The 26,627-nt window shown below is 36.4% G+C and overlaps 1 protein-coding gene across 1 annotated transcript; it reads right to left on the bottom strand.

Moving 5' to 3' along the window:
• Positions 1-21,371: 21,371 nt before the first annotated feature.
• LOC145132877 (uncharacterized) lies at positions 21,372-22,708 on the bottom strand. Its single transcript, XM_079067828.1, has 3 exons — positions 22,431-22,708; positions 22,101-22,329; positions 21,372-21,978 (listed from the first exon to the last, which is right to left on the bottom strand). Exons 1-3 carry the CDS (start codon positions 22,674-22,676, stop codon positions 21,536-21,538), a joined length of 918 nt encoding a protein of 305 aa, XP_078923954.1. The 5' UTR covers positions 22,677-22,708; the 3' UTR covers positions 21,372-21,535.
• Positions 22,709-26,627: the final 3,919 nt, after the last annotated feature.

The raw sequence follows: 26,627 nt of genomic DNA, 5'->3' as shown, positions 1-26,627 counted from the left end.
AGTACTCATGAACACTGGAACAAACTTGTGCTATGTCTAAAACACCTAGACAATCTACAGTCAGATTCATGACAGTCTTGACTCAATACCTACTTCCAAAGTATGATCGATTGTGGATAGTTTGAATAACCTAGTTATTCAGGAAGTCAAAACATGCAAAGTGAAACACAAGAATAATCGAATCCAATATCGTCTCAGAACTTATGAATATAAATCAAACACATTTTATTTAATTGCCATACTGACTACACATTATTCATTGTATAATGTTTCGGTTAATCAGCTTAATACTTGAATTAATACAATAGTTATGCCATGCTCCAAACATGCACACTATGTTTTCCTATGGTCCTTTCATTGTGAAATAGATCAATTGAAAGCATTTCAATGACACTCATTTCACAATTCCAAATCCTTATCGTAAATGCAAGAATATCAAATTCTTGACATTTTCTAAAATCTGTTAGATTCAAAACTTATATGCAATGATCCTCTTGTAATGACTATGCACAAAATTCATAGAGACTTGGCAACAGACATTACAAAGTATTCTAATAGAGAGCAATTCCATGGAAACGAAGTCTCATATTCAAAGTACATTCCTTCGAACATCTATCTTGCATTAAGTTTTTTAATCTTACATAGATTTTATTATTAACTTCCACTTATGGTAACATTTACATATTCTCATTTTGACTATCACTTCTGAACTAGAGTTACCTCTTCTTAGAGTATGTCAATATGGTCCTTCCAAAATTTAGACTTTACTTCCAACTGTCCATGAGCAACCAATCTTTGGTAAACCTCAGATTGTCCTCGACAACTGCTTAACCATTTTAGTCATATCTCGTTCTAGTCTCTTTTCCCTCTCAATGCCCTAGGAATTTGGAAAATTAGAACAAATTAGTATTATAGCATATGCAATCGATCCTATACCCGAAGCATATGAGCTACGATTCATAATGTCTCACATAAAAACATGATACTTTAAAAACATGATACTTTACCAGTCTTTCGCTATAATATTTCCACATATAGAAATTCTTTATGTTGAATCATTTCAACATAACATTCACATATGTCCATGACTAAATTTGATTAAAATCTCAATCTAAGCTTTTAGACTCGAAATGAAGTATGAATTCCTCTCCCTTAATTATAGCAAAACAACTTTTCAAACACTTCAACTTTTCGAACTGAAACTTTTGTTTTCTATAATTAACATTCCTAACTTCCAACAACCTACCATAATAATTATGCTCCGACTAGCATATTAATTATTATATTACTAGCATTACACTTATGCTCCCACTAGCTTTGACATGTACCCAGAAATCAGTTGGACTTCTAGAAATCAATACTTATTGACTTCCTTACCAAGGTTCAGATTTCTGACACGAGATGTTTCGATAAGACTTTATCTAGGCTTCTCAAACTCATATATCTTTCCTTAGATAGCTCACATGTGTGTCTAAACAATTTTAGAACTTACAGCAGTAAGACTCAAATGTTAGGCCTTTTTCCATTTCTCACAATTCGAACTATGAAGAGGGATGCCGTAATCATACTCGAAGTTGAGAATACAAATATCACAATTGCTAACTATTTAAAATCCACTTAGTGAAGGCGTTCACTCACAATCATTTTCATGAATTGGAGAGAAACCTTATCACACTTAGATTCTTATGGTGTATGTGTTCATATCCATGTGAATTTTTCATAACCATAATCACAAGACAAGGTTAGTGACAAATCCAATTCATATGGACAGACCTCGTTCAATCTAAATTTCTTGCCACCTGGCAGCACAAGTGCCTACCATTGCTTCCACGTTGTTATGCAAACAATTGAGCACTCATAGAACTCACATGGATAGTTAACTTTAACTGGAATAGGCACAAAAACAAGAATATGTCAACACAATAGGTAACAAACCTCAAGTCGTGTGCCTGTGACTAACAATAGGGGTACTCTTGATTAGTTCTTGAAACTCTTCAAGATCTTTAAGACTCCCACTGACCTCTTGACATATAAGATTCATTTGTCAAGGAACATTACTTGACAAACAAATATTCAAGAGTTAGTGTGGTTTCTTATCAAGACAAACACTTCACACAATTAGCCTTAGTTGGTATTTGTTTTATCCAAAACATCACAACTTACCAATTTCAAATGTAGAAGAGTAGAAAACATTTTACTCTACATTTGATAAGTGTTATAAACCTTTCTTAAGATCATGTCACTCAAGGCTCAATCTTGGAGTATGACTCTAAGACTTGCTTTTGGAACGTAGTATAATTTATCTTTTTGATTTAACCATTTCAACAATTCACGATTCCTCTTCATAGCCATACAAATGCACTAAAATGTCCTTATAGGATCAATTATGATATGGTTTCATAATCATTAAGATAATCATAAAACACGATACTCAAGTACTCTCCCTTCTTCTCAGATTGGAGAAACTTTATATTTCTGCCTAATTTGATTCTTCTTTTTCGTTCTGCTATATATTGAAACTTTTGTCAATGATTCAGAATTACACTTAATCTTGTAAGTATAACCATATTTTCTAAACTTTAGTAAATCATAAAGAATAGTCTTATCGTTCTTTGTGGTGGACATGATCAGCGCACAACCAAGTGTACCTGATCCCCTAGTCCTTCACTTGACTCACATATACATGTGAACAAGGAATTAGTCCTAATTTCCCAAAGATGAAGCTTCTCATTCATCACACAATACAAGTTGCATGATTCCAAGCTTCTATCCAACTGAAACTTAGGTGACGAGAATCTTTCCTTATTTGGTAAATCTTGACACTACCACAAACGAAAGAATAAAATCCATTTTCCAATATTGATATCAATGGAAACATATAAACAACAATTTTCACGAATGCTATTGTAAGGAAACTTAAAATAAGATAAATTTCAAAATATTTCTTTATTTATAAAAATTGCGGAAAACTTTTCCTTACAAAGCAATTACAAATGAAAACTATGTTGTTATCTATTCCTAAGCAATCTATCATAACTTTAAAGTAGTAGCTCAAAATTCTGATCATCGAACCATGCGATTGAAATCCATCTCTTCACGATCAGAATCAGCTTAGTCTTCCTTTAAGTTTCCTTTCATTTCTTCAATCCTGAAGCAGAGTCAAACTTTTTGACTTTTCCATCCTTGCGAACTTTCAGGTAAATATGATAGCTTCGCAACCAATGCCCCTTCTCTTAGCAATAGAAACATATGGACTCTTTGGGAATGGTACATGGGACTATCTCAGACTTAGCCTTTCTCTTTACCATTTGGTCAAATGACTTGACCATGACCGATCCCTTTCCATTGGGTAGAGAAAGCTTTTCTGGACTTCCAATGTTTCCATTGTCAATGCCCGTGGAAGTTTGGGGAGTAGATCTTCCAATTAAATTTGCATTACCGGTGCACTGAATCATTGCTGATTCAGCAGCAACAAGCAAATAGGTAAGATCAATAAGGGTCATATCATGATCTATCATATAGTAGTCCTTAATGAACTCACTATACGACTCGGGGAGTGACTAAAGAACCAAATCAATAGCCAGCTTCCTTGAGACATCGACTCCTAACATTCCCAGACTGTCAATGTGTGACTTCATCTCCAATACATGTACACACACCGACCTTCCATCTTGGTGTTTGCTAGCCAATAGGGCTTGAGTGACCTTAGATTTTTCAAGTCTTTGAACTTGTGCGTTAGCGATAATTATTGGAGGAGGTGGAGGAAGTGAAGTTCCACTACAGCACGAAGAATGGATTAATCTTTCATCTTGATCGTCTTGTGGAATATCATCTTTATAAAGAAAGCTTTTTGCAAAAGGATAAGGTAGACCATACTTGTCAGAACTAGACATCTACAAGGGGGAAATTCAAGTTTAGTTGATTTAAGTCCTTAATATAACACCCAAAATGAAATATTAAGGTTAGGACCCAACACAATATTTTACAATTCGGAAGAGGGATGTCGTAATCCAATTGCAAAATATTTGAAGGTAGGTAAATGACAATTTACTAATTTCCACCATGAAAAACGAAATTGAGCTTTAGGTTTTAAATGAATTGAAATTCCTAGATCCTTTGAGATTCATTGACCTTTTCAATGGAATGTTTAATATCGATTATGCCCTTCAAGTTTGTGATTGGGATGCCGAGGATCACAAACAAGGTGTGAACAACCATGCAAATTAGCTTGGTACTCTCGATGTCATTTATCACCTAATCAATGTGTCGGTTAACCACACACGCTCCATTGGTCTATGAAAAACATCGAGCTACCCTTTGCCACCCTTGTTAGTCCAAGTTAGTGTGTTGTTAACCACACATGCTCCACTAACGACATAACAAGGTGCAAAGTGCAACTTCATGGGTTAGCACCAAATTCACATTTTTCCTAAATAACTAAGATTGGGAATTTATAAGTGTTTAGTTACTTGGTATTTTCATTATACTTTTAATAAGAATTAATGTCCTATCCTACTCGTTCGGCTAACGACCCTCCACCAATCAAGGAAGCGGTGGTTGAGAGTGGACACCCATTAAACTACCATTTTATAGGCAGTAACCTTATACCCCCCTTATAGATCGGCTTCATGAATGAGGCCTAATAACGGTAAGACTGTCTTTCTAACTTATACATATATAATTATTAAACTTTTAATATTATAATAGTATAAGGATGTATTTTAAACTTTTAAAATACTTGGTGGTTTAATCTATTAATAAATTATACTCTTAATTTAATTAATCTTAAACCATGTTATTATGGAATTATTAATTCTCTTTTATTTAAACACTTTAATTAATTTAATAAAGTCCATAAGGTGCTATTTGAATTACTCAAATACTTCAAGGTTCTAAATATAAAAAAAATCAAAATTAAAAACTATTTAATTAATTTTTTAATTTATGAACCCAAGAGTTACACCTTTTAATTGCAGGAGTTTCATAATTTGAGACTTTTCAAATACCAAAACTTAAGGCCATGTTTTGTAACTCTTGAAAACCTTTGATTTCCATAACTTATGAGTTTAATGTGGTTTTTATGGAAAAAAAATTCATATTCCATAACTCAGAGGACAAGTTACGGAAGACTTTAGAGAACATTTAGATCAACATTTTTACAAATAAAAATTATCATGTAATTTATCTATGTGTAACGCCCCGTTCTTGGTACACATTTAATTTATTAATAAACTATTTATTCTTGAGCTACTCGACGAGTTGGTAGCACTAACTCGTCAAGTAGATGCCAGAAAGGACGTGGGGTTTAAAGAGTCTACTCGGCAAGTCCAAGCATGGACTCGACGAGTAGGTCTGCCAGGAGGAAACCCTATTTTGGGCCTCCCTTACCAGCCTCCCTTCCCTCCAGAAACCCTAATCCGATTAAGAGCTTCACCTTTGAGATTTTGAGTATGTTTTTGTGTTATTGAAGATAGTTGGAAGAGCTTGGAGCTAGAAAGCTTGTGGAAGAGGAACAAGATCCAGGAGTACATTCATCTTTGGCAGCTTTCTGAGGTAAAAAGCTCTTAGCTTGATAACCCATAGCTTAGATCTCCTTTAGTGTGGATTTGTGGGTCTTTTTGACCCTTTTGAGTGGGATAAGTTGCTTCTCATGGGTTGTATGCTAAACAATCCCTCTTTCCTGTGATATTCGGCCTCTAGAGTCATAAAAGGAGTCTTGAACCCGTTTTCATCCAAGCCATGGTCATGGTTATGGAAGTAGGTTGCAATAACTTGAGTTTGGGTCCATTTGAGGAGTGCAAAGCCATCAAGTCTCCAAATTTATAGAAATGGACCATCGAAAGAACCCAGAGTTGTATTTTGGAGCTGTAGAAGTGTGAAACCAGTTATCTAGGTTAGATCTGCAAGGGACTCGACGAGTTCATAAGGGAACTCGGCGAGTCCGATGAAGAAACCTCGATAATGTTAATAGGACTCGGCGAGTTGATTAAGGAACTCGGCGAGCAGGAGGATCTTGTCCCTTTTCTGATTATTCTAGGACTTGGCGAGTCTGAGGACGACTCGACGAGTCAGTTCGACGAATCGCAATAACAAGTAGCTTGGGAACTCGACGAGTTATGGGGTGACTCGACGAGTCAAGTCGCGATTCTAGGGTTCTGAGTTCTAGGACTCGGCGAGTCACAAGGCTGACTCGGTGAGTATGGTCAACTTGGAAAGTTGAGCTTGACCAGGATGTTGACTTTGAATAGGGGTAGAATGGTCATTTTACCCTAAGAATAGTTATCTGTTTCTGACTAAGTGTCATTATGAAATTTATAGCCGGAGAGTTACCGGAGTAGCAGACATGGATTTCTCACTCAGATTTTCAGCAATCAGTATTGCAAGGTGAGTTTCCTTCAGTAGGAATGGGTCTACGGCACCAAGTTCGGCTCGTATAAGTGATATGTAGTAGCTTAGAGTGGGCGGGGCCCGATGCTTATATGTAGTAGCTAAGTGTGGGCGGGGCCCGAAGCTCGTAGTAGTTTAGAGTGGGCGAGGCCCGATGCTTATATTATTATTTGAGTGTAGATATGTGATTGATTGGTAGATGTACTTGTTGTATGTGTGATCTTCGTATGCATGTTAGTAGTAGAGTATGGGGGGCGAATCTCCTAGAAAGCAGAGTGTGGGGGGGGCAAATCTTCTGGACATCGGAGTGTGGGCGGGGCCCGAATCTTCTAGATAGCAAAGTGTAGGCGGGGCCAGAATCTCCTAAACAGTAGAGTGTGGGTAGGGCCTGAATCTCCTAGACAGCGGAGTGTGGGCGGGGCCCAAATCTCCATCAGAGTGGGCGGGGCCCGTATCTCCTAGTTCCATGTTATTTGTATGGTATGTTGTAGTTTGGGGAACTCACAAAACTTCGTGCTTATAGTTTTTAGTTTTGGTTTTAGGTACTTCCACTAGCAAGGGGAAGGGCTCGGGATGATCGCATGGCACACACCACAGTCTTCAGCCTGGGAGTTTTACTCTGATATTTTTGAAGGGTTTTGAGCATTCTAACACTCCTATGTTGTACATGCAACCCTAGAAACCTTGGATCTATGTTTTACTATGATACATGCAAATTTGATTTCCAAGGTTCATAACCTATCTAGCATAGCATGGGGAACTTTTAAACATAAATGCTAAAAGTAGAACATACCTTATGTTGTTTGGATTCCTTGAAAACCTTGTGAGCATAGCACCGCAAGTGTGATGCCTCAAATGTCTCACACAACACCACAATACTTGGAATAACCTTGAGAGAAGTTCACTAACACCTCAAAATTGGCTAGCCCTCTTTCTTGCTTGTACTAGTGCCGATTTTGCTAGCCTAGGGCTCTTTATATAGTTGTGGCACAAGTAGGGTTACACCATGTAAACCCTAATTGTCATGGCTTCCATATTCCATGATCCATGGGTTTGTAACCTCCATGGACTATCCATAGAGCACCTTATGGGTTTTAACCCAATCCATACAAACCATGGATCATTAGCCCACTATACAAGAATAGATGATTTACACAATCAACCCCATATATTTAATTAGTCTCTTTTTGATCACTTAATTAATTCCAAATTAATTCTTTGATCAATACTAATTAAATAATATTATTAATATATTAGAACTTATAATATATTAATAAACCTTAAGTGTCGTTTCTCTCAATTTGGTCTATCCAAGTATTGTAAAGCCATGCAACCCAAATGGACCATGCCAACTGGGTAAAGTACATACCAGAAATAGTTATCGACTTAGACACCTTATCCAAAAATTTTGATATTAGATTTTGACATGTGACAGGTATTATGATACTTTATGATACATGATACACGATTTTATTTATGAGTATGGATGATTTATGGTTTTAATAATAATTTGAAAATGAAATTTATGGACCGTATTTTTGGAATGTTTCACTATGATCTAGTTAAACTCATAAGTGAAGACAATTCATATCAACAATTTACAAAAAATTAGCCTCTCATATAAACTAATACAAATCTTGAAATTTTGACAATTATCTCTTAATTGGATAAGCATGATCACTACCATATCAACAAAATCAAATTTTATGAACTAAAACATTTTGTGGTAATGATCCTAATCCAAAATAGGCCAAAAATCCTGAAAATCTACCATCAGAAGCATCAACTCGTCGAGTACATGAACATGACTCGCCGAGTTCACCTTTTACTGAGTGGACTCGTCGAGTCAGCTGGTGGACTCGTCGAGTCAGCTGGTGGACTCGGCGAGTCCATCAGTCAGAGGTCAGAAAATCAAATTTTTTCAACTTCGAAAATTAAGCCATGCATCAAATATAATAGAAAACAATCCTAGGCTCTGATACCACTGATGGGTTATGTATACTACAACATCTTATGGTAAAACCTACAAAGCGTAAAACCTACAACTAGCAAACACTTGACATATGAATGTAAAACGTATATGCTTTGGATCTATATTTTCTCTAATTATACATGCAATATTGTTTCCAAAGCGTAAAACCTAGAACTAGCATACAGTTGACATAAACAACATAAAACTGAGTTATAGAATTACCTCTTTGTTGTAGCTTGTAGTTTTGCCTTTACGAACTTAGCACCGCAAGTGTGATGCCTCAAACGGTTCACAACACACCTTGGACAAAGGAGAACTTGAGAGAAAGGTTTTATGCACTCCACTCAGTTATGGAACTTCAAGAACACTCGGGTCTCCGATTTTAGCTATCGGGTGTTCTATATATAGTCTAAGAGTCATGGTTAAACCCTAATCCATACCCTTGGGGTTATTATCCATGATCCATGATTCAAGTGGGCTAACTCTTTATGGATTCATCCATAAACTCAGTCCATCATGTATCATAAGCTCAACCATATATATATATATATATATATATATATATATATATATATATATATAACTAGTTTACACAATTAGTCCCCATTAATTTAATTAGTCTCTTTTGATCACTAAATTAATTCCAAATTAATTCTTGATCAATACTAATTAAATCATATGATTTCATATTAATATATTAGAACTTATAATATATTAATAAATCATAACTAACCTCTTCTCAAAAGTCCATCCTATCAAATTGTCCTGGTGATATGAAACCCGAAATGGACCATGCTACTCTCGGGTCAAGTACATACCAATTATAGTTATGGGCTTAGACACCTAATCCAACAATATCATCCTTTAGCCCAATGCTCCTCGCATGTTGCAAATGCTTAAGCCTACTCAGTCCCTTTGTGAGGGGATCTGTTGGGTTCTCATTTGTTGATAACCTCTTTACCACGAAGAGTCCTTCTTCCACCCGATGTCTTATGAAGTGATATTTCTTATCGATGTGACTGGATCTGCCATGATCCCTTGGTTCCTTGGTTAAGGCAACCACACCCTCATTGTCATAGAAAATCTCCATAGGCTCCTTTATAGCTAGTACAACTCCAAGGTCTCCGATGAAGTTCTTCAGCCATATCGCGTCCTTCAACGCTTCGCTTGCTGCTATGTACTCTGATTCGCACGTTGAATCAGCTACAGTCTCCTGTTTGGAACTTTTCCAAGTTATTGATCCTCCATTTAGGGTAAAAACTCAGCCCGACTGAGAGCGGAAATTATCTCTGTCGGTCTGAAAACTGGCGTCACAATACCCTGTGATTCTTAAGTCATCACTCCCACCAAGAGTAAGGACCCAGTCCTTAGTCCTTCGTATGTACTTACGAATATTATTTACCGCAATCCAGTGAGCTTTACCAGGATTCCCTTGATATCTGCTGACCATGTTTAAAGGAAAGGCCGCATCAGGGCGAGCACAAGTCGTAGCATACATGATCGAACCAACTGCAGAAGCATATGGTACTCGACTCATCTCAGCTATCTCAGCCTCTGTACTCGGACTCTGAGTCTTACTCGGTTTGGTATTGCCTTGGATGGGTAAGTCACCTTTCTTGGAATTCTCCATGCTAAACCATTTCAACACCTTGTACAAGTAGGTACTTTGACTAAGTGCAATTAGTGTTTTACTCCTGCCTCTCAATATCCTTATCCCAAGGATGTAAGCAACTTATTCAAAGTACTTCATAGTGAAACACTTCCCAATCCAGGACTTAACCTCTTGCAAGGTTGGAATGTCATTTCCTATGAGTAGTATGTCATCCACAAACAACACGATAAAGCTAACTATACCCCCACTAGCCTTGACATACACACATGACTCATCCTCGCTTCTCGAAAATTCAAACTCTTTGAATTTCTCATCGAAACAAATATTCCATCTGCGAGATGCTTGTTTCAATCCATAAATGGATTTCTCAAGCTTACACACTCTATTAGGGTACTTTGCATTGACAAAACCCTCTGGCTGACTCATGTAAACATCTTCAGCCAACTTTCCATTAAGGAAAGTAGTTTTGACATCTATTTGCCATGTTTCATAGTCATGAAATGCAGCTTTGGCTAACATAACCCTAATAGATTTAATCTTCACCATCGGTGAGAAGGTCTCATCATAGTCAACTCCATGAGTTTGAGTATAGCCGTTCGCAACCAGTCGCGCCTTATAAGTGTGCACCTTCCCATCCATGTCGGTCTTCTTTGTGAAGATCCATTTGCACCCGACTGTCTTATGACCCGGTACATTGTCAACCAAGTTCCAAACTTGATTTTTATGCATGGACTGAATCTCGCTGTCCATGGCCTCTTTCCACTTTGCAGACTCGGGGCCTGCCATGGCTTCCTTGTAATTGTTAGGTTCATCGAAATTTACCAGTGTGTTATCACTGATAAATGTATCACCCTCAGATGTAATATGGAAACCATATAACATAGGTGGAACACAAACTCTACCGGAGCGCCTCAGAGGTACGGACTCATCAACCATTTCAACAGGAGTTTCCTCCTCAGGTTGATTGCTAGTGTTTGAGGTTCCTTCACCGCTTGACTCTTGAAGCTCTTCAAGGTCAATTTGCCTCCCACTGTCCCCTTGGCCTATGAGTTCTCTCTCACGAAAGACTCATCTTCTTGCAACAAAGACAACATTGTCACTCAGTCTACAGAAGAGATATCCAAAGGATTTATGTGGGTAGCCGATGAAAATACACCGCTCAATACAAAGTTCGAGCTTGTCGTGAGTCTCGCGTCTCACGAAAGCCTCGCAACCCCAAACCTTGATGTGTGCTAATGAGGGAACCTTCCCTGTCCACATCTTGTGAAGTGTTTTGGCAACCTTCTTAGTTGGGACTAGATTAAGAATATGGGCGAGAGTCTCTAAGGCATACCCCCAGAATGAGATAGGTAACAAAGCTCCACTCATCATGGAAGGAACCATGTCCAACAAGGTTCGATTGTGCCTCTCATCCACACTATTAAGCTGTGGTGTCCTAGGTGGCGTCAATTGAGAAACAATCCCACATTCCTTAAGATAGTCTTGGAACTCGATACTAAGATACTCACCACCCCGATCGGATCGGAGCATCTTTATCTTCCTGCCCAGCTGATTCTCCACTTCTTGTTTAAACTCTTTGAACTTTTCAAAGGTTTCTGACTTATGTTTGATTAAGTAAATATAGCCATATCTGCTGTAATCATCAATAAAAGTCACATAGAAGCGGTTAGCATCCCTTGTGGCGGTTCTAAAAGGTCCACACACATCGGTGTGTATGAGATCCAACAAACCTTCACCCCTTTCACAAGTACCAGTGAAGGGTGACTTGGTCATCTTTCCAAGCAAACAAGATTCGCAAGTATCATCTGACCTTAATTCGAATGACTACAAGACTCCAGCCTTTTGGAGTTGGCCTATGCGCTTCTTGTTCACATGTCCAAGACGACAATGCCACAAGCATGCCTTATCCAAAATATCGGAAGAATCAATGTGCAACACATTATTTCCAAAGTTATCTACAACCATCACAGTTTCATATACGTCATTACAAAGCAATGCTTTAAAATAAAAAAATACCATTATAAAAAGCATTAATAACACTAATTTCATTATCAGTTGAAAAACTAAAACCTTGTTTGTACAAACCATGAAAGGAAATAATATTTCTCGCCATATCAGACGAGTAGCAACAATTAGTCAAATCTAATTCTAACCCACTACTAAGCAATAAAGAATAAACTCCAATCTTGGTGACAGGCGACATTTTCCTATTCCCCATGATCAAGTTCATATTCCCGTGCTCCACATCCCTACTTCTTTTTAGTCCCTGCAAATTAGAACAAATGTAAATTCCACAACGTGTATCAAGGACCCAAGAACAAAAATGTGATGAGTTATTAGATAGAATAGTATCAATACCTGCATGGGTGGGTTTAACCTTCCCATCCATGACATCCTGCAAGTATTTGGGGCAGCTTCGCTTCTTTTGCCCTTTATCATGACAATAGAAACACTCTGCTTTTTTCGGGTTGGTAGAGGGATTAGCAGAACCAGCTTTGGTCCCACTGGAAGAGGATCCATCAAGAGACTTTCCCTTGCAGATCTTAGAGGGAGCCTTCCTCTTCTTCCCTTTCCCATTTCCAATTGCCAAGACAGGGGCAGTAGCAGTAAGAGTGGAAACAACATATTTACCTTTGAGACTACCTTCAGCAATCCTCGAAAGGCGTTGAAGCTTGCTAAGAGTGACCTCCTCCTTGTTCATATGATATATCATACGAAACTGATCATAACATGTTGGTAAAGAGTGTAGAATGATATCTATGGCCAACTCTTCATCGAAGTTCACATTTAACTTTAGCAAGCACTCCACAAACCTTTGCATTTTCTACAAGTGGGATGTGATGGATTATCCATCCTTCATATTTGTTGTTATCATTGAGGCGATGATTTCATACCTCTCTTGACGAGTACTCTGATGGTATCTTTCCTTCAGGTCTTGGTGCATCTCAAAAGGGTAGAAGTCCTCATAAGAATTTTGGAGTTCAACTGTCATAGTGGCCAGCATGATAAAAGACACCTTAGTGGCATCCTTCTCATGAGTCCTAAACTCAGCGATCTGCTCAGGAGTAGCAGTCGACTCATCGATTTCCTTAAGCTCTTTGTCGAGGACATATTCCTTGTCCTCATAACGAGTGACCATACTGATGTTCCTGATCCAATCATTAAAGTTGGAACCATCAAAGAGAACTCTCCAACACAAGTTCATTAGGGAGAAATAGCTAGTAGGGTTTGAGCCAGAAGCAGTGTTGGAAGACATCTGAAAAAGAAAGACAAAGTTTACATTAGATAAGAGTCCTTAATATAACACACAAATGAAATATTAAGGCTAGGACCCAACACAATATTTTACAATTTGGAAGAGGGATGCCGTAATCCAATTGCAAAATATTTGAAGGTAGGTAAATGACGATTTACCAATTTCCACCATGAAAAACGAAATTGAATATTAAGTTTTAAATGAATTGAAATTCCTAGATTCGTTTGAGATTCAGTGAACTTTTAAATGACATGTTTAAATCTCGATTATGCCCTTCAAGTTTGTGACTGGGATGCCGAGGATCACAAACAACGTGGGAATAACCATGCAAATGTACTTAGTACTCTTAATGTCATATATCACCTAATCAATGTGTCGGTTAACCACACACGCTCCATTGATCTATGATAAACATCAAGCCAGCCTTTTCCCCCCTTACTAGTCCATGTTAGTGTGTCGGTTAACCACACACGCTCTACTAACGACTTGGCAAGGTGCAAAGTGCAATTTCATGGATTAGCATCAAATTCACATTTTTCCTAAAGTAACTAAGATTGGGAATTTAATAAAAGTTTAGTTACTTTATAATTATCATTATACTTTTAACGAGAATTAATGTCATATCCTACCCGTTCTTCTAACGACCCTTCACCAGTCAAGGAAGCGGTGGGTGAGAGTGGACACCCATTAAACCACCATTTTATAGGCAGTAACCTTATACCCTCCTTATTGAACGACGTCGTGAATGAGGTCTACTAACGGTAAGACTGACTTGTCTTATACATATATATAATTATTAAACTTTTAATATTCTAATAGTATAAGGTTGAATTTTAAACTTTTAAAATTCTAGGGTTTGGAATTAAAGTATTCATAAGTGTGACTTTACAAATTCCTAAACTTGAGGGCAAGTTTTGAAACTCTTCAAAACTTTTCATTTTCATAACTTATGAATTTAATGACTTTAAAAAAAACTTTTCATTTTCCATAACTTGAGGACAAGTTATGGAATTCATTAAAGACATTTAGATCAACATTTTAACTAACAAAAATTATTCAATAATTTTATCTATGATATATTTAAACTCATAAGTCAAGATAATTCATATAAACAATTTGAAAGAATTTAGCCTAATCAGATAAACTAATACAAATCTTGAAATTTTGACAATTATCTTTTAATTGGATGAGCATGATCACTACCATATAAAAAAACAGATTTTATGTTTCAAAAAACAGTTTGTGGTAATGATCCTAGTCCAATTCTGGCCAAAAACTCGAAATTCTGCAACCAGAACCATAAACTAGACAAGTGCAAGATCTTGACTCGTCGAGTTGGCCCTTTACTGAGTGGACTCGTCGAGTCAGCCAGTGGACTCGGCGAGTTCATCAGTCAGAGGCCAGAAAATCGATTTTTTCAACTTTGAAAACTAATGAGCATCAAGTATAATAGAAAACAATCCTAGGCTCTGATACCACTGAAGGGTTTTGAGCACTCTAACAACCTTATGGTGCACATGCAACCCTAGATGCTTTGGATCTATGTTTTCTCTAATTATACATGCAATTTGGTTTTTCCAAAGCACACATCCTAACTAGCATACAATTTGACAACTGAACAATATGACTAGTTAGATAACCTGCCTCTTATTAGGACTTGTAGTTCTTGGCCTTCAAAAGCTTTAGCACCTCAAGTCTGATGCCTCTAATGTGTCACAAACACTAAGTGCAAAAGGAGGCTTGAGAGAATAAGTTTCTTAGCATAAAAATCGGTTTACACTCTCCAAGAATGTATGTGGCCACCGATTTTAGCTCTAGGGAGTACCTTTTATACTATGACAAGTGCTAGGGTTACATCCCTGCAAACCATAATGTGCCATGACTCTTCATATTACTTAGGGTCCATGGGTTAAACCTCCGTGGACTATCCATGTTGGTTTAGCCCATCCTAATTAACCATGGATCATTGGCCCACACTATAAGAATCATTGATTTACCAAAGCAGTCTCCGTATATTTAATTAGTCTCTTTTGATCACTAAATTAATTCCAAATTAACTCTTGATCAATACTAACTAAATAATATGATTTCGTATTAATATATTATACTTGTAATATATTAACAAATCACAAATAACCTTATTCTCAAAATTCCATCCTATCAAATTGCATTGGTGAAGGCAACCCAAAAGGACCATGCTACTCTCGGGTCAAGTACATACCAATTATAGTTATGGGCTTAGACACCTAATCCAACAGACCTTACTACAGCAAGAGGACCTCCTCATAGTTCTCTCAACCTTTGAGCAACGTTAGATTCATGACCTTGTACTTCGTCAAACAACTGACAGAGCTTGAGTTTTTTCAAAGATCCATTACTTTGAAGATAGGACTTAACATTTCCTCATACTTTTCCAAGGCATTTGATAAACTTGAGATTGTACTCGAGCGGAGTTCGTTCTACACCATGTGTTGTCATGTTATTCACAATGATTTTGTACTGATTTGAGCAGAGGCTACAGATTCATCGGGAGTTGTAGTGAAGGTGTCAAACTCATTTACAACTGATGTCAAATGTTTATCTTTCATGTTCTCAGATCCTTCGAACAAGTGTTGAAGTGTATCCCAGATCTCTTTTGGCAGATTTGCATAATTTTATGTTCTCACAAAGAGAAGGAGGAACACCAAACACCATTTTTGAGAAAGCAATCTGGTATGCATGAAGCTTCTCAATGTCGGATGCAACTAATGGTGTTGCACGATGCTCTTCTTGACCCATAAGTGTAGCATCTGGTTCTCTGACCATTTGTCTTACGGGAACATGAGGACCTTCTTTCACTGATCTCCATATATCTTGACCTTTTTCCTTACCAAGCAAACATCTCTCCATTCTAAATTTCCAGTGATCATACTCTTTAACAACTCATAATAGGGAACGTGTTGGGAAACCCACACTATTTTTTATTTGCATTAAATACATTTGTTGAGTTTGATTAGAAGTAGTCGTTGAAGTTAAGATATTAGAGCTGAAGTAGTATATAGAAGAACTTTTATCCTAAAAACATAAATGATAAAGGTACCAAGGTAATCTTCAAATACTATAATTTGTTCTTATGGATTCAAAGGACAACCACTTAGGCTCTGATACCAATTGTGAAAATAAGAAACGATCTGCACGGAAAAGGTTTGAAAAGACAAACCTTGAATTAACTTTAGATCAATGTCTGCTGCTAAGAAGATCCAGTCAGGTCTGGTAAACCAGTCTTGTCAAAGTATTCAAGATATAAAATTATTAACAAGTATGAACAATGTAAAGTAACATATGAACAATAAGAATGTAAGAGAGAGTGATTTGACTGAATGGTTCTTGTTATTGACATGATAGAGAATGTTGCACTCATTCGTGTGTAAACAATCAAACATAGATCTCCTTAAATAGGCAAGGAGTGATTTAAAAGACAAATCCCACAAAGTGCATGGACTAGAAGACAACTGAAGATCAACAGACTGTCAAAGCCGCATTTGTTTATCTTGTCCCATGTACTGTACAATAAAACAAATACTAAAAGACAAACTAGTAATAGGAACAATTAATGCACTATATAGACTCATAAAACAAATAAGAAAAGGATGTTTCTCGGATAGATCTTTACTTCGGAATCAGCATCATCTCAGAATACTTCTACCTCAGAATTGGCATCACTTCGGATTGCTAAGGAGTCACTTTTCATGTATCAACAACTTGGAGGATTTGGGTTGCTGATTGAGGATTTATCTATCTTAGTGTTAGTCGGTTAGAGGGATTGAGCAGTGCAAGGAGTGAGAATATTGTTGTGATTCTCCGGTTCTATAGTTTAGGTAAGTTTCTCACTATGCCACGTATCTTATTGTATATCCTTTGCATGCTAGGATAGGGGTACTGATATAGTACAAGTATGCTAGTGGCCGAGGTGGAGTTCTTGTTATGCCTTGCAGTTAGAGCATTTGGTGCTTTAGTATGCTATACTGGTAAGGTTTTAATTGTTGATCGTATGATTCTAATTAGAGGTATGTTTGGTAGGGTAACTAGGGAAGTCTAGTGCTAAGGGAATGTACTATGTTAGTTATGCATGTGTTTATCCTATATGGTTATATGGTAGTGATAGAATGAGTTCTATGTAGTCTAAGTTGGATAGCTTGAGAACTCTTGGCCTAGTGCATGATTGTGATGTTCTTGTATGATTGTTTGCTCTCCGGTGGATCATCTTTTCAACTGCCTATCTGATCCCTGACTATATACGAATTTATGTCTTGAATGGAAGACTAGGAGGTGCCTCTTAGCAGTGGGCGTTGGGCTGGGTCCGTTTACTCCTAGGGTGGGGGCTGATATGTATAGTTGGACAGGGTCCGTTATGTTAGGTGGGGCTCGTTACGTATAGTTGGGTGGGGCCCGTTATATATGGTTGGGCGGTGCCCGTTATATGAGTTGGGCTAGGCTCATGAACTCTTGGGTTAGGCCCATTGGATGTGATGCATGTATGTGGTTAGGAGATTTGGTTGCTCGGCGCTAGGGTGAGATCTTTTGTGGATGCATTGTATGTATGATGGAATTTTTGGTATATTGGGGAGCTCACTAAGCTTTATGCTTACGATTGTGGATTAAACATTTTACAGGTCGTTCGTGAGAAGAGCTCGGTGGGACTGTACACATGCTTCGAAGATGTTCGTTACATTATTTTGTAATTCAACTATGTTAACTATTGGTTTTCAACAAATGAATATTGTTTAATGATATTGAAGTATAAAGTTTTAATTAGTTACCTTATTTTAAATTGAAAAATCTCTTTGTAACTTTTTGGACGTTACAACGCTTAATTTCATATTTTTCAAACACTTTAGTGAGCGAGGATGATTGGAAATGGGAGAATTTATTTATATTTAAATATGGTTCAATTGGGCTTGGTGATTACTGGAGAATGAGGAATTTTTGGACTTCATGAAGAGTGGTTGATTGAAGATTTAGGGTAGTGGGTTAAAAAATATGAGTTAGGCTAGCAGTTGGGTTTATTTGTATGTTCTACAAATAGTATCTCGGGCTCACAAATTTACAAGAGTAAAGAAACAAGGAAACATTGGATGAAAGGGACATGATGCGAAAGTCAATATTAGATCTGACCAAGTCATGCGATCCGCATGAGTGCTTTAGGGGAAATTTTGTTATTTTGTATTTGGAAGTTATTTATGGATGGTTAGTGGGTATCTTTCTCACAACTTGAACTAAGGATTTTGGGAGGAACAAGAGGCGATTTTTGGGAGCTCTTAGGTAAAAATTTTGATCTTTGTTTTCATCCCTTTCATCTTACTATATGTTAGGTATTTCTGGATTTTATTTCTTTCTCTTAAACTTGGCCATGTTAGGCTAAATTAATCTTGGTTGATGTTGGCATAATCCATGGATGATTAGCTATTTTTATGGTTATTATGAACTTATGTTGGTGTTTATGAAAGTATTTTCTGTTTGAACATATTTTCATTTTATATGTCTTTATTTATGAGTTTAGATGTATGATTACTAATTAGTTGACTAATTTCTTGATTAAGTAATGGATCCTTAAATTAGCAAACAATAAATGATTTTTGTGTGTTTTTTCTTTTAATTTCACTTATGTCTTGAAAGTATTTTCTCCAACATGGCAGTGACAACATTTTGACTTGTCTTGAATTTAGTAACTCTTATATCTTAATGCTAGTTTATTTTCAAAATTACATGCTCCATTGATTTGTGACTTTAACTAATAAAATATGCTATGAGCTTCTCTAACTGTTAAATTAATTAAAAAGAGTCTAGGTGACTTAAGATTTTAAGTCACTATAGCGAAATTAAATTAAGTCATAAGTCTTGTACCATAATCTCTAATGATAAATTACCTAAGCATATATGTAATGAAATCCAATGTCAACCATCCCATTTCTATTGATTACTTTAAATCTTTTTTTATCCGATTGCATTTCTCGTGTATCAGTTCAACTTAGATTTTAAATAACTAAAAACTAAAAAGCCCCATTTTATTCATAATGTCGTTTTACAAGTGTCTTTTCAAAGAGATTTATACGGGTTTACAAATTGAATACATCCTCTTGGATACAGTCCCTTTACCATTATACACTACCAAGTGTGCAAGAATTAGGGTTATATATTTGCTAGCCTTGAGAACAACCAAAGTCTCACTATTATAATTGTAACCCTCGACTTTTAATAAGCAAGTCTTTGTTCCTTCTTTCTTCAGTACCAAGTAAAACGAAATAACCATTGTGGTTTGTACCGTCAAAGAGACAAAAGAGAGGGGACCGGTGGAAATTGTAAATTATGATTAGGTGTCGCCAAGGTTTTTCATGACTTATATAAGACATAAAACCCTAGGAACTTCCTTAGTCTCCAGGTTTGCTCAATTATGGTAACAATACCATTACTCAAACTCCAAGCCTTTCTTACATACATAGTCATCCTTAATTAATTTATAGTTATACCATTAATTAAAAATGAATAACAAATTAGTCTGTCTCTATTTATTTACTCTTGCTTTTTTGTTTAAACCAAATATGTAACCCTAAACTCATGCATTTATTAATTAATGTTATTAATTTGTTGTGTTGGTGAACATATCATAAAACACTATTGATATGAAAGCACTAAGAGCATTTACAATAAATAGTTTAATGGAAAAATTGAATGAGGGGACATGCATAATTAGCATTCAACAGATTAAACTCTACTATTATCGATTGTCATGTTGACATTCATTGGATATGGAAATCAATGGTTATTGAACTCCTCAATGGAAAAAAAAATAAAAATAAAAATAAAAATAAAAATAAGACCTTTCAACTATTAAGAATATATTTCATTAAAAATTGTAGAGTTGAATGCATTGTCGGAAAATTAATGTAAAAGTTGTATGAAAGTAAAATAATGATTAGTTAATCCATTAAACTAAGTTTAATGCATTGTGGATGCTCCAAAGGTGTATTATTATTAAACTAAGTAATTACAACCGAAAGGTAACTCCCCGCATATGATACATATTCTCTTTTACTCACTAATAACTTTATAGTCTTATTACCTCATCTATAAATATCTTGATCATGTGAGCGTATGTCGACACCATTTTGAATGCATTACAATGTGTACAATGATTATGCTAAATACTAGATCTCATCATAGAAGGAAATATCCTGAAGGCCCCCTTCAAAATAGATTGTCACCGGTGTGTTTAACCTTTTCGTACAAAAATTACTTCTTATTTTTCAACTAGTTACTTTAAAACTTATTCCTAGTACATGCTCAGTTACATTCTCTCCCACCCCCACTCTTTTAGTAATCATGGTAGGCTTGTGTTTAATATGTTGTGCACACATCATCAATCTATCCACTCTTTCCATCCTTTGGTCTATTTATGATTGTCGATCTTTAACCTTCTCGGATTTCAATTTTAATTGTATTAGTGTTATAATTGTTGTTGTACATGGATTAAAGAAATACTCAATCACGTAAGCATTCAAGAACCGAAATATAATTTGCGATGAGTCAAATCTGGTAGTCTTTATTTTTCATTATTACTATGGAATTTGCGATTGACTTTAAGCTGTTCATAAATTTTTAATCAAAAAATATTTTTTAATATATCGTTAATCAGTGTTTTAGAAACTGGTTCGAACCGGAACCAGGGACGAAAGCGTTTTAACAACGTCGGGTTTATACAGTTTCTTCAAAAATCAGGTTGATCTGTTATGATAGAACCCGTAAAAAAAACCGTTTTGAACCGTTGTATTTGATTTGAATAGTTGGATTTCACTAACCCACTAAAAAAACATTCAAACTTCCAAAGAACATTGAATAACTCGATCGGTCAAATTATCTGGATTATACACAATTCAAAGGCCTAGGCATACCACTGCATGATGTAGACCAACGATTGAACCGGTTCAACTAAAAATGATTTTTTAAAACATTGTCGTTAATCCATATTCTAACACCCAAATATATATGGATCCGAATTATGTGGTTGATGCTGGCGATTTTTTATGTGGTAAGTCGATCTTTTAGTTGTAAGGACAAAAAACATCAAATTTGTAGAAAAATAAATATTAACTTGAGCTCAAAATATATAGATAATAAAAGCATATTCTCCAACTTTATTTTCATTCCTCAAGAACTCCCTCTATGGCAACACATAAACCAAACCAAATCATATTACCCAGCTACCAAAACCTTGATACATACATATTTTTTAAAATATTTATGTTATCCTCAACAAAGTTTTCCTACTTCCTTATAAAACTTTAATCGCAATAGAATGTAAACTAGATGACAAGTTCATGTTCTCAATCAAATCATAGGTAAGCAATGAAACCATGGGTCTAGATAAACGGTTAGATCGCTCAACTACTGGCAATACATCCGGTGATGACAATGGATCAGTTTCACGTATCCCATGCCACTTTGCTTGCATGTATTTGAGCTTCCTCCATGGAGCGATATGCATTTTCTGATCTTTCATGCACTTTTTAGATGCTATGCAAAGTATCTTGATTAACGATTCTAGTCTTTCGGTCTTTCCAACATATATTTCAGGTAGTCGGCTTATGAGATGGTTGTATTCTTGACTTGACTTTACCATCTCGAATTCGGCTTGGAAATTTAACTCAATAATCACTCTCATAACTCCTTTTTTAGAATTTGAAGTGTCCAATACTTCTATATACGTGTGTTCGCCTGGAAATTAAAATATTCACAATCGGGGATCAATAACTTTTGGAGCAGAAATTAATGTATTTTGTTTCTTATTATTATACTAATCTTTTTTGGATAATTAACTATTTTTTTAAATATTCTACCTGCTGGGATTTGTTTTTTATTCATCCACTTGGCCTTGCATATGCCACAGTTGTAGCCTGCCTTTTGCAGTCGGTAAGAGATCTCCCTCTGGAAACACCTCCGGCAACCATCAGCCACCGTCCTGCCACAATCACAGCCATCCACTTCAGTAGATTTAATCTCCTTTACAATCTCTTTAGTTGCCTGCCTGATTTTTGACTCTATTGAACTAGTCCTAAAAAGACTTTCCTGGAAAAATATCCAAAATGGTAAAATTAATACACTGAGTAAAATAACTTGTTCTGAAGAAAAACTCTGATAAGAGTTTAGCAAATTAGAAGAATATGTACTGTGAGAAGCTGTTCTTGAGACTCCCAAAACAATCTATCTTCCTCGGGATCGCCAGAATTTTCATTTTCTTCCAAATCGCCATTGTTGTAGCTATCACCTGAATTGCATGAACTTCCTGATGACAGTTCACTCTCTTCAAGAAACTCGAAGATCATATCAGCAGCACTTTCATATTTGCCGGATGATTTTGTGTTACTATTGGAGTGCCGTTCAGTGGCCGGAGCTTCAAGGCTTGCTCCGGTCATATTTGTGTGTCTAAGACTTATGGATTGAAACATGATTGTTTAATGCTCTTTCAAGGAAATCACGTGGCTTTTATAATGAAGTCCTGGTGGGTGGTAGGCCCGCACCTGTATGAGGTGGACGAGTTATATGCTCCGTGCATCTTTTCTATATATGTTCTTTATGCCATGTTGGATAATGACGATTGTAGATTTTTTTTTTTCTGTTGTACTTTTAACTTTATCAAGATCTAATATTAATGACATCATCAACAAAAAAATATATATTGGATTAACTGATTAAGTATTATTTCCAAACGGAGTTGATATCTGTCAAGCAATTCAAAAGAACGATACAATTTTCCACAAATACTATAATAGATAAAATGGATTTTCCCATTAACTATAAGATTTCCTTAACTTTCCTCATAAAAGATTTAAACATGATTAAAGAAAAATTAAATAGGCACTTGATAGCAAATGACATTGCGTTTTGTTGAATAATCACTTAAGTTGGTCAATCTATAAATGAAAGGCTGGTTATTACTTCACTTTATTTGTTTAGTTTAGATATTTTATTCAGGGTATATTTGGAATGTTGGAAGTTCTACAATGTGCATTTGGTTTATATTGGGCTTATTCTTGTCAGCTTTTATTATACTACAAGAATCTATTTGTATTTTTTCAATGTATATACCATTTTGTTTGGATTCATTGATAGGTGTGTTAGACTTGAGAGAAAATATCTCTTTGGTTTCGTTAGCTTCATCTTCTCTGATGAGGGTTTTGTTTTCATTGATTATTGTTCATTCAATCTTTGAGAGTTGGTCAAGGAGAGAGTAGAGTTAGTCTATCTAGTAAGGACCAAGTTGTATACTTAAAAACAAATTGGTCATTGTATAAAGTGCTTGTTTATGTTGGAATTTATATTTCTTTTCATGGTATCAGAGCACTAGGCCTCGTTTGATTTTGTCCTAGTGTTCATTGATCGATTATGGTGCTCAGGTGGTGTTATTGTTTGTATTGAGAATTTTACGGTTTCTCGATTTGTTCTTTGTTACAATTGATCTTCTTACAGTCTGTTCAGATCTGCTGTTTTCATCACTTGTTATGAAGATTGGTGCTATCGGGGTGAACTGAGTGTCTCGCTAGGCTGTTTCTTCATCCATTGCAATCCAATCATCCTTTAGCTTGGTGTTGCGGTTAAAAACCCTCACTGAGACGGTAATTTCTGATCACTAATGTGATCGGGGCTCCAAAAGTGATTCTAGGACTACTATAAGTCTTCTGGTTCTTGTTCTTGTCTTTATCTGTTCAGGACTCTATCCTGGGTGGCTTTGTTGTTGTGTTCATATATTGTCTGCATGGCACTTCTTGTGAGTGTTTTGTCATATTCATTTGTTTGTTCTGGTTTATTGAGTACCTTGTTATTCTTGTATTGAATCATGGTTGGTACTGAAAAAAGTGGTTCTGCTTCTAAAGAAGAAACCCCTTTTGTTGTTGATGTTAATGATCATCTATATACAAATCATAATGATAGTGGTCTAACTGCTCTTAAATTCTTTCAAACTAAAGGGTACTGATAACTATAGGGTTTGGTCTGCTTCTATTCTTTGTGCTCTTTCTGCTATGAATAAAATAGGATTTATTGATGGGTTTCTTGAAAAACCACCTTCTGATGATGAACTTAAACTAAAAAAATAGGAATGGGTTGATGATGTTGTCTTAAATTGGATTTTTGTAGTTGTTAGTCATGACTTGTATATGGATCAAACAAATGCTTAGACTTCCTTTGAGGTGTGGGAAGAACTTAAAGAAACATTTTAAAAAGTTAATGGATATGTAATTTTCAATTTTCATCAATAGATTCATTCCCTAACTTAAATCAAGTGTTCTTAGTGTATCTGAGTATTTTAATAAAATGTATTCAGTTTGGAAAGATTATGATGCTCTCACTAATCTAAATACTTGTATATGTGAAGTTGCTAAAACATATACTAGTCATAATCAACAGTTGAAATTAATGCACTTCTTAATGGGTATGGATGAGTCTTATAGCTCAATTTGAAACAATATTCATAAGCATGAACCTCTTGTTGGATCTATATGCCCAAGAATCATTATTTAATGATACTAATAATGACATATGATTGTATAGGGTCACATCTTAATCAAGTTGGTACTTATAGAATATGTATTAAGAATTTGATTATTAATAAATAAATTCAACTCTTGTATTTAATTAGAGAAAAGTTACTATTTTATGAAAACAATAACAAAAGAAACAACAAAGTAGTTATTATATCATATGGTATGATATAACAACTCATGTAGAATGTTTTGGACAGTTTGTTTAACCATGGTTTAGTTAGTTTATTGATCAGCGGCCTCACGGCAAGATGCATCCATTAGATATTCACATATGGAAATGAGCGGAGATCACCATGGATTTCATTACGAAGTTGCCTTGGACAGTGTGCAGAGTGGATTCGATTTGGGTCATCGTGAATCGATTGACCAAGAACGCGCATTTTATTCTGATTTAGGAGAGTATCTCTATGGAGAAGTTTCCCAAGATATACATCAGGGAGGTTATGTCATGGCATGGGGTGCCAGTTTTCGTGGTTTCATACATGGACGTTCCGTTTACATCCAAATTTTAGAAGAGGTTCCACGAGGAGTTGGATACTCGTCTGCATTTCAGCATGGCTTTCCTCCCATAGACTGACGGTAAGAGCGAGCGGATTATCCAGACCTTGGAGGATATACTTCGGGCACGTGTATTGGATTTCGGTGGGAGTTGGGATACGTATCTCCCTTTGGTGGGGTTTTCGTATAACAACAGTTATCACGCCAACATCGATCAGCCTCCTTTTGAGATGCTATACGGGAAGAAGTGCAGGTCCCCGATATGTTGGGGTAAGGTCGGTCAACGAGTCATGGGGAGTATCGAAGTGGTACTCAAGACTACCAAGTTGATTCAGCATGTTCAGAATAGACCCCAGATAGCTCAGAGTCAGTAGAAGAGTTATGCCGACAAGCGCCGATCAGACCTAGAGTTCCAAGTTGGGGATATGGTTCTCCTGAAGGTGTCACCTTGGAAAGGTGTCATCCAATTCAGGAAGAGGGGAAAGTTGGGCCCCAGGTACATCGTCGTTTTACGGTTTTGGCACGTGTGAGCCGGGTCGCTTATCGCTTGGATCTTCCCAGGGAGCTTAGTTAGATCCATAGCACGGTCCACGTCTCTCAGTTGCGGATATGTTTAGCGAGTGATTACATGGTGGTTCCATTGGAGGATATTCAGATGGAGAATCGCCTGGATTATATTAAGAGAACGGTGGTGATTCTTAGTAGAAAGACGAAAACCTTGAGGAGCAATGTTGTTGAGTTGATGAAAGTTCAGTGGCAGCACCGCAAGGAGTCAGAATGGACGTGGCAGCCGGAGGACGAGATGATGGAGTATTACTCAGAGTTATTTAGGGCAGCGGACTTCGAAGACAAAGTCTGATTCAAGTGGGGTAGAATTGTAACATTCGAGATTTGGTATGTTTCCCTTTTTAACCCCCTTAACGCAAAATTTCTAACTTTTTGGTCCCTAACTAGTACGTAGGGCGTACTCTATGAGTACGCTTAGCATACTAGCTCATTTCTGGAACGTGGGTTCACCCAGGTACGTGGGAGTATGTATGGTGTACGTAATGCAGGGGCGAACCCTAATTTTTAGGGTTTGTGCTTTATTTAAACAACTTATAACACCCATGGACCTTCTATTGATTAGCCTCCATCACTCTATACCCTATATTAAAACCCTAAGTATCATTTATGAGTTTTAAGCTTGTAGATCTTGGGTCATCTTCATCTTATCAAGTCATTGGAGGTAAAAAGTTTTCATCTTGATGGTTCTTTGTGCTAGATCTAACTTAGGGTGTTATTTATGCATTTTTTTTATCTTTTAGGCCATATTTGAGATTATGG

The sequence above is a fragment of the Lactuca virosa genome, chromosome 8 (assembly GCF_052849685.1).
Source record: "Lactuca virosa cultivar CGN04683 chromosome 8, Lactuca_virosa_CGN04683_v6, whole genome shotgun sequence".
Classification (NCBI taxonomy): domain Eukaryota; kingdom Viridiplantae; phylum Streptophyta; class Magnoliopsida; order Asterales; family Asteraceae; genus Lactuca; species Lactuca virosa.
The sequence above is the reverse complement of the archived record's forward strand: the minus strand, read 5'-3'. Positions and strand labels throughout refer to the sequence as shown.

Bases quoted from the DNA above. Each gene is read 5' to 3' on its own strand.
- LOC145132877 (XM_079067828.1), bottom strand. From the start codon at position 22,676: ATGACCGGAGCAAGCCTTGAAGCTCCGGCCACTGAACGGCACTCCAAT. The intron at 22,330-22,430 runs GTACATATTCTT...ATATTTTTCCAG, and splicing joins CTCAAGAACAGCTTCTCACA to GAAAGTCTTTTTAGGACTAG. The intron at 21,979-22,100 runs GTAGAATATTTA...TTTAATTTCCAG, and splicing joins TAAAAAACAAATCCCAGCAG to GCGAACACACGTATATAGAA.